General features: G+C 41.3%; 1 protein-coding gene across 1 annotated transcript in view; it reads right to left on the reverse strand.

Moving 5' to 3' along the window:
* KIF26B (kinesin family member 26B) overlaps positions 1 to 13,101 on the reverse strand; it is a 315,800-nt gene that overhangs the window by 214,305 nt on the left and 88,394 nt on the right. Inside the window, exon 3 of the mRNA XM_069800600.1 lies at positions 6,851 to 7,384. Coding sequence (XP_069656701.1) covers positions 6,851 to 7,384 — 534 coding nt within the window. The remainder of the gene's footprint in view (positions 1 to 6,850; positions 7,385 to 13,101) is intronic.

The raw sequence follows: 13,101 nt of genomic DNA on the forward strand, positions 1-13,101 counted from the left end.
CACCAGCTTTAGTAGGGTCATATCTAATTATTAGTGATGTGGTTTAAAAAGGCTTTTAGTCAGAGGAAAGCTACTTCAGAGGTAACAACAAGGGGGAAGAGGGCAACAGAGATAATTAAGCAGAGATATAATTTCAGTGCCAATGAATTTGTTTGACAATCTGTTTCTTGGCCCAGTCAAACAATCTTTGGAAATAAAATTCCTGCACTTTCAGTCTACAGTCTCGCTATAGAGTTACTTTGTTAGAGTCCAGGTCATAGAATTAAAAAAAAAAAAAATCAGTGCAAGAATTTGCACACGTTTGTTCAGCATCATCATTCATGAGCTTGCCTAGGAACAAAGAACATAGGAAATAGGAAAAAAGTTTTCTACTATGTTCAGGGAGCCATCACACTCAAATGTGGATCTCATTCAACTGCTATTGAAACATAAGCCATCCAAAAAATTCTGGACCAAAACTTAACTGCACAAATGCAAAATACCTCCTGTGTTAGGTATCTCATACTGAGTTGTGTGTGGTCGCATAAGAAAATGGTACTAGAAGAGACAGTATACAAATCTCCTTTTATTTTGTTGGTAAGATGCTCGGGCAAAATAGGTCTGCTTCTAGGAAGCATGGAATAATTATAGAAGACACCTTGTAGTCTACAGATGGAGCAAGTAACTTCATTTCTGTACCTTGCATTATATGCTTTAAAAGGTATTTAAATTACCGGAGCACTGTTGCAGCAATCATTAACATTTTAGCTTTAACTGGCTGAACACTTTAAGAAGCGATAGAAACAGCAGCAAGTGGAAACGAAATAAGTTAGACAGCAGAGACTTGGGAAAAAAAAGCTTGGAATCAAAATCCTGGATGGGAATACCCCACACACAGGCATTGGCTCTGTATGTGAACTCTCCATCTTGTGCCCAACTCTAATCATTACCAGTTTCTTTTTAAAAGCCTGTGCCTGAAAGAACTGATGTGTTATGAGACAGCCATGACCTAAGTAAACTCCAAACAAATCATACATCACTGCAAAACTCCAGAACAAGCTGGTATTTTCTCAGAGAACAGTGTTCTTCTAAACACACATTATACATAAAGAGGAAACAGAAAGCACATACTGTAGGCTTTCATCAATTGTACACAAACAAAGCCTTTGATAACTCTCTGAATAGGCTTGACATCATTACGCCTGGGGCCAAGAGGCTCTCGGTAGTTTAAGATCTCATTTTCCAAACTTTTGGTCAAAAGGGTCTTTTTAATTGCAGGGGAGAAAGGAACAATTTTTCCTTGAATATCATTATGTTCACAATACCCATACTCAAATTCTTACATGCACTACCTTTTTCCCTACCATATTCAAACTTCACACCCTCAAGGTCTGGAGCAGGAGGTGCTCACCCACATCAACAGCCACATTTTCTGTTATGCATCTGTCCCTTTCATGGCCCACATTGTTTCTGGAACAGTTGGCCTTTTCCAGTTCCCTGGTTCTTTCTTACTTTCCTGTCACTCAAATCTACCAAACACGCTGTGCTAAGTTTTTTTTTGTTTGCCTCTTTAAATAATCTACTTAAAGACATGAAAAGATTCTCATGCAGATCCAGGAAGGTAAGTAGAGGACTGAGGAAATGCCCACCGTTTTATGTTCTGCAGCTGTATTGGGTCTGTGTGGCCAGGTTTTGGTAGCAGGGGGCTACAGGGGTGGCTTCTGTGAGAAGCTGCTGGAAGCTTCCCCCCATGTCTGACAGAGCCAATGCCAGCTGGCTCCAAGACAGACCCACCACTGGCCATGGCCGAACCCATCAGCAACGGTGGTAGCGCCTCTGGGATAACATACTTAAGAAGGGAAAAAAACCCTGTGCAATTGCAGCCGGAGAGAGGAGTGAGAAGTTGTGAGAGAACCAACCCTGCAGACTCCAAGGTCAGTGAAGAAGGAGGGGAGGAGATGCTCCAGGTGCCGGAGCAGAGATTCCCCTGCAGCCCCTGGTGAAGACCATGGTGAGGCAGGCTGTCCCCCTGCTGCCCATGGAGGTCCACGGTGGAGCAGATATCCACCTGCAGCCCGTGGAGGACCCCACGCCAGAGCAGGTGGATGCCCGAAGGAGGCTGTGATCCCGTGGGAAGCCTGCACTGGAGCAGGCTCCTGGCAGGACCTGTGGCCCCATGAAGAGAGGAGCCCACGCTGGAGCAGGTTTTCTGGCAGGACTTGTGACCCCACTGGGGACCCACGCTGGAGCAGTCTGTGCCTGAAGGACTGCACACTGTGGAAGGGACCCATGCTGGAGGAGTTCATGAAGACCTGCAGCCCGTGGGAAGGACCCACATTGGAGAAGTTTGTGGAGAACTGTCTCCTGTGGGAGGGACCCCACGCTGGAGTAGGGGAAGAGTGTGAGGAGTCCTGCCCCTGAGGAGGAAGGAGCAGCAAAGACAACGTGTGATGAACTGACCCTAACCCCCATTCCCTGTCCCCCTGTGTCACTGGCAGGGGAAGAGGTAGAGAAAATTGGGAGTGGAGTTGGGCCCAGGAAAAGAAAGGGGTGGGAGGAAGGTGTTTTAAGATTTGGTTTTATTTCTCTTTACCCTACTCTGGTTGCTTGGCAATAAATTAAGTTAATTTGCCCTAAATCAAGTCTGTTTTGCCCGTGACAGTAATTGGTTGAGTGATCTCTCCCTGTCCTTATCTCGACCCACAAGCCTTTAGTTATATTTTCTCATCCCTGTCCGGTTGAGTGGGGGAGTGATAGAGAGGCTGCATGGCACTTAGTTGCTGGCTGGGGTTAAACCATGACAGCAACTCACACCACAATGCAGTTAATGCCATGCTTTCCGTTTAGAGGCACAACATTTGAGAACCATGCAGTTAATTTAGGTTAAAAGAGGGCACCCTTAAGAGGAACAACTACTTCTAAACAATGGAGCGCTTTTACACCAGAAAAACTGTTTTAGTGTAACCAGCTTAATCTAGTCACTATTTTCAACTCCTTTCCCTTTGAAAGCAAACCCTAAATCAGTCTGAACTACTAAGGACTCAAATCTATCTTATTCTTTAGTGTGGTGGTTTTGTTTTAGTTGCTTTAGCAGCTTTGGATAATAAAGTAATAAGAATGTTATGCATTCTATTTAGTATCACGTTCTCTATAAAAATTACAAGAAGAAATAATTTCATCAAGGTATTTGGACTTTCAGCTCCTACATTAGTACCTCAGGCTCAAAGGTTTCTTTTTCTTTAGAAGTGTTGTGTTAATAACTGGTAAGCAACAGAAAGGTACTTAACACTGTGGTATCCTGTAATTCACGTTAGCAGCTGCACAAATAATTACAGCCCTTCTCAGGTAAAAACTCACCAATTTAAATGAGTTTTCTCTGAGCAGGGAAGGATTGAAATCCCTTTGAGTGATAGGGAGATCAACAGAAGCCTTTACAAGTGTTAAAACACAGTCTGATCCCCAGGGTATACAAATGCTACCTGCTGATGACTGAAGGAGCACAATTTTCAGACTCTGGATCAAATTCTATTGAATTTTGGCCAGTATTTTCCTATACGTATTCAACAGAAAGGGGTCACTTTTCCCCTGACCAGGTAACCATTTCAGCATACCAGAGTTCGTAGGAGGGTTTTGATGGGCCATGCTTTATGTTTAAGATCAATCAATTGCCTTTCCCTGCCTCTGATTCCCTGTTTTGTAAGAGGGCCACTTACCAGCAAAATTTGATTCAGCCCCTTACAGAAAACAATGTCAGCTGTTCATTTGTGACCCAGGCCTAGTGGACCTCACAGGTTTTTGGAACCAGGTCTTTGTTTCTGTCTAGTCAAGGGGTGGCTAAATATGGAATCACATAGAACAGGACCAGTGGGGACTGATGGGGTCATCCACGCCATCTCCTAATCTCCAGGTGGGACCAGTTTTGCCTAAACAATTCTTAGCAGTTATTTCTCTGACTGATTCTTAGGAGACTCCACTGATGAGTTCCCATAATACCTCCATGAAATTACTGGAAAGTTTCTTTTACATCTGACATGCATCTCCAGTTAAAGGCAGTATTACTTCTTCTATTTTTCAGACTTTAAACATATAATACATTACTAAATCTGGTAAAGTATAAATTCACATTTGTTTTACTTAGTCCTGATAGCAATTACTCTTTCTGCAAAAGTAGTTGAATAGTGGCATGTCATTTAAGACTCGCCCTACACTATGGCAGCAGCTGAGCCCTACAATATCACAACACTCACTTCATATTTTTTGTTTGTTGTTTGTTTTTTCTACCAGAACTGAAACAAAAGTTGTAATTCGTTCACCATAACAAGGTTCTAATTTTAGGCAGTCTGGAAGGGAGGATCCCAGGAAGGAAGTAACATCCTAGAACTTACAACAATAAGAATACTTTTTGGTGCCTAAAATTGCCATGAGTCAATTCTGACCCACAGAACTTCATTTCCAAACTAGTGTTTTCTCTTTCTGGTGATATTTCAAGGAAGAAAACACGGTCAGTTTTCAAGGTACTCAACCATTTCTGTCAAGTTACCTAGACTGTCTAACAAAAGCTAATTTACAATGGGAGGTGTCTATAACAGGCGCCATTAAGTCTAGAGCCAAGAGACTGACTTCTCCCTGGACATCAATTTAACAAGATTATGATGTAAAAGGGTACTGTACCTCTCCGTGTGAAGTGCAAGGCTTTTTATTCCAAGAAATTATTTTTTATTCCTCTCGGCTAATGCACAGTGAGGTTTTGCTAATCACTTGTTAAGGGAAGGCAAGAAAATTTAATTAATATATAGACATCTGCAAGTAAGTAACTAGCACCTCTTTTTTTAATTCACCTTCAGATCAAGAAGGGTTCTAATTAAGATAACATTCATCTTCCTAGTGCTCTTCCCCAGTAGTTCTGTAAGTGCATAACAAAAAATATATTTATATGGGAGAGAGATCTAAAATGTTCTGAAAATGTGTAGCAAATAAGATTGGTTTCTGTACACAAAAGCAGAAAAAGCAAAGCCTGTATCTTCCTACTACTTCAAATTACAAATAAAATACTTTTCAAAGTTTTTCTTCTTACTTGACTAATTCCCAGTCTGATATGGATACTACATAACCAAACACTAAAATCCTTTCAACACATTTAAAGACAAAAGCTATCATTATTATTCCTTGACTGGACAATTAAATGTGACACTTGAGTAGAGTCAGAATTTTAACATTTGAAGGTGAAATCTTAAAGAGAATATAAAACTTAGTATCAACACAGTCCATCATTGCTAGGTTTGGGGTTTTTTTCAGTTTGTCTGGGTTTTGTTTGGTTTTTTTTTGTTTGTGGGGTGTCTTTTCTATTTCAAGGTTATTGAAATGAGTGGTAAATGGTAGGGAACAGTCCTTAATCTAACTGGAGCCAAACTGGGAAGTTTTGAACAATTGATACTCCTTACTGAATATTTTTAAGACAAAATGAACCATCTAGGAACTATGAACATTATTAAAAAGTAAACAAAAACACATTTTCATAGAAGATGAACCTAAAAGATTGTGAATGCAATAAAACTGAACTGATTTTCTTAACACAACTAATAATTATTCAGTTTTCTTAATGTGCGTTGTTAAGGGGGTTTTTTTAGATGAAACATAGATGAGAAATATTTTTTTTTTCCTTAGATCAAACTATGATCACATACTGACCTGCCCAAATGTGATTCAGGTTCACTAGAGCATAAATCCACAAAACTATAAAGTCACATATTTTCCAGATAAAGTAACTGTAGTTCACTTCTGGTTTTACCAAGTCTTCTTTGGTGCATGAAAATATCTTAATGCTTATGAATAACATCACTTTTTTCTGGCTGTAATACCAGTTACTCATACTGATAAATGTTAAATATTAATTTAGGGACCTATCTTGCAATCTGTTCATAACTTAGTAGAAAGACCAACTTCCAAAGATATTTATGGGCCTAAGGAAGCCAACAGGATGGCTGGGAGAACTCAGAAAGAATAGGCTTATGTCATAATCTACAAGTGCTTGGGCACTCTGAAAATCCCACCACCTGCAGCTAAGTGCATCAGGAAGCCTAACTCCTGTCACAAAAACCCCTCCTGTGCCAGCTGGTGTGGAGGGGTTCTACACATACTTATGGGTGTGGTATACCAGAAAACATCAGGCCAAAGAGGAGGAAAAGGACATGCTGAGAAGTACATTAAATTCTCCCCAGAACTGCTAAGCTCTGGAGACTAGTGAACCTGTTGAATTCATGAGAACTGATACAAATCAAACCACCAAGAATCAGTTGAATCTGCAGAAGGCCACCAGCACACACTAGCATCAATAAGAATGTATGTAATTCAGAACACAATCAACAAAGGTAGTGCCTGCTATGTGTACACAAAGACTACAGGATCATATGGACACATGATGAACCAAAAGACCTTCTGGGTACTTTCTGAATACCAACCCAGAAGTCACTGGTACACTAGTGCCACTTTCCACTTGTGAGTAAACAAGTGTGGTTGGCTCCCAGCTGTTGCTCCAACCAAGTATGATGAGCAAGAGTGAGTGAGAGAACTGTGTGAGGGAATAATTGCATATACCGTAGGAATAGTTACCTGCTATTAAACACAACAGCTTGGTTCTATTACTAATAACAGCTGAATTAATATAAAAGGTGTTCTAATTAATACTGGTTGTAATCTGTGTCCCTGAACTCAATGCCCTGTCAGGGAAACAGGAATTCATAGCACTCCTTGTTCTGGTGCTCACTTTATGAATGGCTCTACTTCTACGCAACAGGCACAAGCAGTGTTAACATGTCCGTGCAAGCTTTGATGGGAAGAAAACAAACATGTTTTGTTATTTTAAAATACTTACTTGGTAGGGATATAGAGTAACGCCATTCGTTCTTGACAAAGACCAGGTGCCGTCAAGGTACTGATGAGCCTGGATGGCCACAGAGTTGAGAACGTTACCATTGCTGGGGCTGGTGGCCATCTGAAAGCTGACCTTGGCTTGGTGTCCAGGAGAGCCATTTTTCTTCTCCACTCCATTGACAATTCCTAGACTGTTGGGTTTTCCACTGTGTTTGTTCGCAACAAAGCCTGTATAATTAGATGTAGCATAAGGAGCAGGCATGTATGCCCAGTCCCTGGGTTGCAGGCTGCCCATGTGCCTGGGACTCACTAATGTGGGGATATTGGAGAGAGGTGGGGGAGAGCCTGGCGAGGCATCGTAATGTTCTGAGTTGGCAGCTTGCTCTAAGGTCAGCACCATCTGAATTGCCTCTTGCTTCAACTGGTTCAGGTGTGTGGCACAAACATCACATCTGTTGTCCTTCTCATTCCATGCTTTACGAATAGTATTGGGAACTTGGAGCTTGTCATGAATCACCGAAGAGAAACCTGGGTCCTAAAAATCAAACAGAGAAGCAGGGGGAGAGAGAAATGTTTAACCATGTCTACCACAGTGAAATATTATTACTGCTGATTGTGCATTTCAAAAGCCAATTTATGAGATAAGCTTAGAATGCAAACAAAGGCCATTAGATACAGTCAACATATGCCAGCAGCAGAGCTGAACAAAAATGAGAAACTAGATTGTGTTGGGAAGAGAAAAGTCTTTTACATTTACTGATAAGTGGCAAATATTATAATTCAACTGCAAGCTTCAATGCATGGCAGAGAGAATGAATTAACCTGCTTCACACCACTGCACCTAATTTCTGGCTTGAATGAAATCTACTCTTAGTTACACAGGTGAGATCAAGAGCAAGTCCACTAAAACCAGTGGGCTTGTAGCAAGGTTCACAAATTCACCTACTCATCAATACCAGCTTTTGGTACTCAGAAAATCCAGGAAATACTCTGCAACAAAAATGTAAAATTTCAAAGCCTGCTGTAAAGAAAAAAATGAAAAGACAGAAGTACCATTACTCTCCCAAAATCATTCTCAGAATTCAAAACAGATGGATATTTGATAAAGTTTGAGAGCTTTTCAGCATTTCATTTACCAAGAATACACTTTTCAGCCAGAAAAAAACCTTTTTCTGTTAATGAAATGTTCTACCACTATTTTGGGTATTATGTAAAATAAAACAATAAATTTATTTAGAAAATAGAACATATATAGGGTCAATAATTTGTAAAGAATAAGTTTCTTCTTTGAAAGCATAGTTTTGGTGCAAAACCATGTGATCAGGTTTAAAACCTCTTGCCTCATATCCTTACCTCATGGGTAGATCTTTGAATGTCAGTGGTGCTATCCACAGAGCAATATGCCACCCTGACATGACTACAGTCATTGAATGCTGGCCTAAATTGCAAAGTGCTTCACTAAGTTGTGAAGGCAAACAGCAATCTTAGCAAGGGTTTACCACCAAACTTGCCTAGTTCTTACAGTATCATGCAGTTTCAGAAACGCACACCAATGAGGTGTGTGTTATGCAAATAGTGACAGTTATGCGATGGAAACATTTACTGGAAATTTCGCACCACATTTTTGGTTTTACAGACCAGGCAGGGCAGACTTCACCTTCCCCTCCTTAAGTTTTGAGGACTTATTGGTGGATTTTCTTATGACTGCTCAAAAAGGTTTACAATCAGTAGTATCAGAATCTTATTTTTTTCTTCTTCATCTTTGTGGCTTTGGCAGCTTTAGCAGCAAACTGAGAACAGACTGGAAGAGTGCATGGGGGGCAGGGGGGAAATCACACAAACACCACCCTTATCAAGTAATTTGATGAACCCCATGACAAGCAAGATAGACAAATAGATAGTTTGGTTGTGCTGGGAAAGAATGGGTAGGGGTAAAATATAGGGAGGGAGAGAATTCATTGGTAGAGGGTCATATTCATTATGATCCGTCTTTATTATATACTCAAGCATTTTATTTTCACTGTTTAACTACCGTGAACAGCTCCTCAGCATGCAGTGATTAATTGATTCATAAATCATAGTGCCTCTTTATGCACAGCAGCAAAAGAGCAGTTCTAGTCCCAGAAGCCCAAGAGAGTCATATAAGCTGATGGGAAACAACAGGAGGCTGAGATCTGATCAAGCCTCAAGCTGGTCATTTCTATTCTATGCACAAAGGGGGTCAGAGTATCAAAGTGTGTCAGAAAGACAGGAACTGGATTCTGCACCAACCCTCCCCCCTTAACCTTCGGGAAAGGGATTGGTGGAAATTAGGGGGAAAAAACAGGATGCAAAAGATGTCAAATCTTATTTTCCATCCCAGACCATAACTAGGTCAACAGATCACATCAGATATAGGCACCCCATCCATGATGCCAGGTATGCACGGGAAGGACTCTCTACTTTTCCTCTAATAAGCTAGACAAAGCTACCTATATAGCTGAAGTGAGGTGTGAGTCTTCTTTCCAGGCTGCTCCACATCAGTCCAGGAAAAATCCTTTCCAGCTCTTCCTTCAGCTAGCTAGTGCCACAGAGCTAGTTGTTGTTCTTTTAAAGTTAACTTCCCTTAGACAACTGGGCTTGAACCCAGGTAATTATATACAACATGCAGATCCAGCAGCAGTTCAACATGGAAATTCCTGGACACTGTGATAAATATTCCAAGGAAATAAAGCCTTCTCTAAAGTAAGCAAATGTCAGCATGATATAAATATGCAAGTAGCACACCAACTTTAAAGAGTGCTGGACAGCAGTGAATTCAGCTTCATCTCAGTGTTAAAACAAACATCAGATCATTCTCTGATACAACAATAAACGGGGGGGGGGGGGGGGGGGGGGTGGAGAAGAAAGACTATTCCTCCTCAGGAGCAGAAAGGAGGAAAACAGGCACAACCTGAACTGATTACTCCCAAGATTGGCTCTACGGATCTGTCAGACTCTACTAGATGGATAGCTCAACACTGGATCCAAGTCTGGAATATGAAACAGAAAAGCCTACAGGACAGCAAATAAATTTGGAGAAACCCAGGTTCCAGAAACACATTAGTCACATTTTGTTCTCAAAACAAAACTGATAGAGCCTAAAATAGAGTTTACTTTCTTATTCTGCACTGGGCAGCTCCACCACAATTTCACAGAAGTATCAGCTGACAAGCTTGCAACACATTTAGCAGGAAGGAGGCCAAAGCTGGACAGTCACTACATTCTTGCTCGAAGAGCAGGGAAATGCAGCTACCAGCACGTTCTGTTTCAGTGTTTCATCTGCAAGCAATCATCTGCACACATTCCCCTAGGAATGCTTATTAGTTCAATAAATAGTATCTTGTCCCATATGAAATGGTGATGGGCAAGCCTCACTGATTGAGCACTTTGAGCTAGCTGCACTAAACAGCAGGAGTTGGAAAGGTTATACTCACTACTGAAACTTGTGAGGTCTAAGAAACTCCACACTCCCTGGCATGAGAGCAGATTTGCTTGTGAAATCTGAGGTTGACATTGGAAATACCATTTATATTTTGACACTCATTTCCAGTCCTGACAGAACAAAGTACAATGACACTGAAAACTGAAAGAGAACTTTAAAAATCACAAAAGAGTTTGGTATGAGTTCAGGGCAAAGGTTCATGATGGTTTCTGTTATTGCTGTAATGGTTCACCCATCTTTAGTATAAACAGCATTACTATAAACTCCTATTCCTATAATAAACAAATGAAAGCCTGTAAGAGGTCTGAAAGCTTCAGGAGATCAGTCACAATACAGACCATAGCATAAATGCACAAGGCAAGCAGTGAACTAAACAGAGTGCACCCTGAGCTTTACTGCAAGGAACCTTTTCACATTACCGTTTTAGTTTTCAAGCTCAAGTAAACACCAATTCCAGCTATGTTTAGTTGTTCATCTTCTCCACTGTAACCAGCTAACAATTAATCCCTCATCTTTGGTCCTGAACTAAAATATGACATGGGAAAGACAGAAGAGGGAAGGAAGTTTTGCTTTTTAGAGACCCATCATAGACAGATAGGAGGAGGAATTCTTGCTTTACCCAGTGAAAATGTACCCAGCGAAGAGGCAGTAGTTAAACAGTGAAGCACACAGACAGCTGTACCAGAGTAAATGCAGTCCTGACCTCATGGAGGAGGAAGAGGAAGAGCACTACTATATGATCAGGTAAAGGCAATGCAGAAGCATCCTCCTCTCCTTCTGTATAGTTTGCATGATGTTTTAACTCCACCACTAAGAAAGCAGACTACAAAGAGAATAATCCTTTCCTTCCTGCTACCCAGCTTTGTGTCCATCTTTCTCAACAGAGGAAGCAAACAACCACTTTCAGCATGAAACGCAGTCTGTTTCCGACATATATTTACACAAAGCTCACTAGGAGACATGATGAAAACAGGCAGAGCTCAACTGGTGGACAGAGAGGCGGGCAAGAAATAGGATGAACAATCTGCACTTTTACATGTTACATGGAACCTAGTTGATCATAGATTTATGTACAAATACCTCATACACATACTACTTCTTTGCAAACATAACAGGCAGCCACTAGGACATACTCTCTAAGATTTTGTGCACAACTGGATTTGATTTGGTCAACTATAGCCTGCGCAAGTTAGACATTGTAACCCTATGTCATTACTCCACCTCAGAGAAAACTCAACTATACAATGAATCTCAAGACCTTCTTACCAAATAGTGTTCTTCAACACCAATATTATTCATTGTTCTTCAGGGAAAAACAAAGCGGTCAATATTAACTAAAACACAGAGGTCCGCTTTTGCTTGAAGATGCTTCCATAAGACTCATGGAGTTCTTTTGTTTCTGAAGGGGTCCAGGCAGCAATGACTGCTGGTATGTAATCCATCATACAAGGTGAGGGGAGAAGTAGGGGAAAGCAATGATCAAAGTTCTGCCCAGGAAGAAGTGTGTTTTCCAGACTCTCACTCTCCACAGGCGGGGAGTAAAAGAACTAATTAAGAAACATTAGTAGGAGGAAAGCCTTAACCCTGATAAAAAACACATGTTTTTCCATGACTGTGCAAACATCTCTGCTCTAAACACAATCCTGTTAGTCCATGGCTGGTCTCTAAATGGGGGGGGGGGGGGGGGGGGGGGGCGGGGGCACGGGGCTGGAATCCCCTCTGTTCTCCTTTCTCTCTTAAGCATGTACTTTCCAGCCCAATAAAGAGATTATACTTGTAAATTTACTTTCCAGAGGCATTTGGGCGATTTTCCAAGTGACTTTGCACCTAACTTAAACATGTCCTATCACTCTAGGCTACATTTCAGAGATTTGCTGTTTTCAGCATTCCAGAGCCCCAACAGTTGAAAAACAGCTCCTCACTGTTACAATGGCACCACTTCTGTTAAAGCAGAAGTATGTTCAAATAAACTGAAGTCAATGGGAGTCTTTCCTCACATAAGCATGACAGGATACACATTATGACTATAAATTAGTAGCACTGTACCATCAAACTGAGCTTGGAACCCTTAGATAAAAATCAGTTAGCTTTGCTAAGTAAAGACTGAATCATCTGAATTATCTAAGGTGGCAGGATCTCTGCTAGCACAAGCAGTGGTTTGGTAAGTAAAAGCCAAAGTTGCACATGAGCAAGACCAAGGGAGCAGTGAGGTGGCCTCCCTTTTTCTATTGCTCTGTACAAAGCAACTGACATCCTCTGGGCAAGACCACACAGCCTTACACTCTCTGTCATAGAAGACTCCCCTCACGCCCAATATATCTTCTTCACATGAGCCATCCATTACCAGTCCCAGCTGAGCAAATGAAACTCATCTCCTTTGCTAGAAAAGGAGACCGTATTTCCCTCTTGTCCTTCTGAAACTCTCTCTCCCCAGCAGGAATGTCCCCCTACAAGCAGTGTTACTACGTGTTGGGGAGAAGAGAGAGAGGAGGCAATCCTGAACTGGAGAGCTGTAAGTAGGGAACTTGGACAAAAGGAGAGACAGAGGTCATGAGGAAAGCATAGTGGAATAAGAAAGAGGCTTTTTACATTAGCCTGTTCCCAGCAAGCCTTTGTAAAGAGACTGTCTTATCAACTGCAGTAAAAAAAACTCTGCAGCATTATCATATCCCATCTCTTTAACTATCACCATTTTTGTCCCTCAAAATTGAAGGACTGCTTTCTGCTGCTGACTTCAGCCTTCCCTTTCAAAAAGGCCATGAGAGTGCTCCCTGTCCTACAGTCAGTAT

This window comes from Haliaeetus albicilla, chromosome 13 (genome assembly GCF_947461875.1).
Source record: "Haliaeetus albicilla chromosome 13, bHalAlb1.1, whole genome shotgun sequence".
NCBI classification, from domain to species: domain Eukaryota; kingdom Metazoa; phylum Chordata; class Aves; order Accipitriformes; family Accipitridae; genus Haliaeetus; species Haliaeetus albicilla.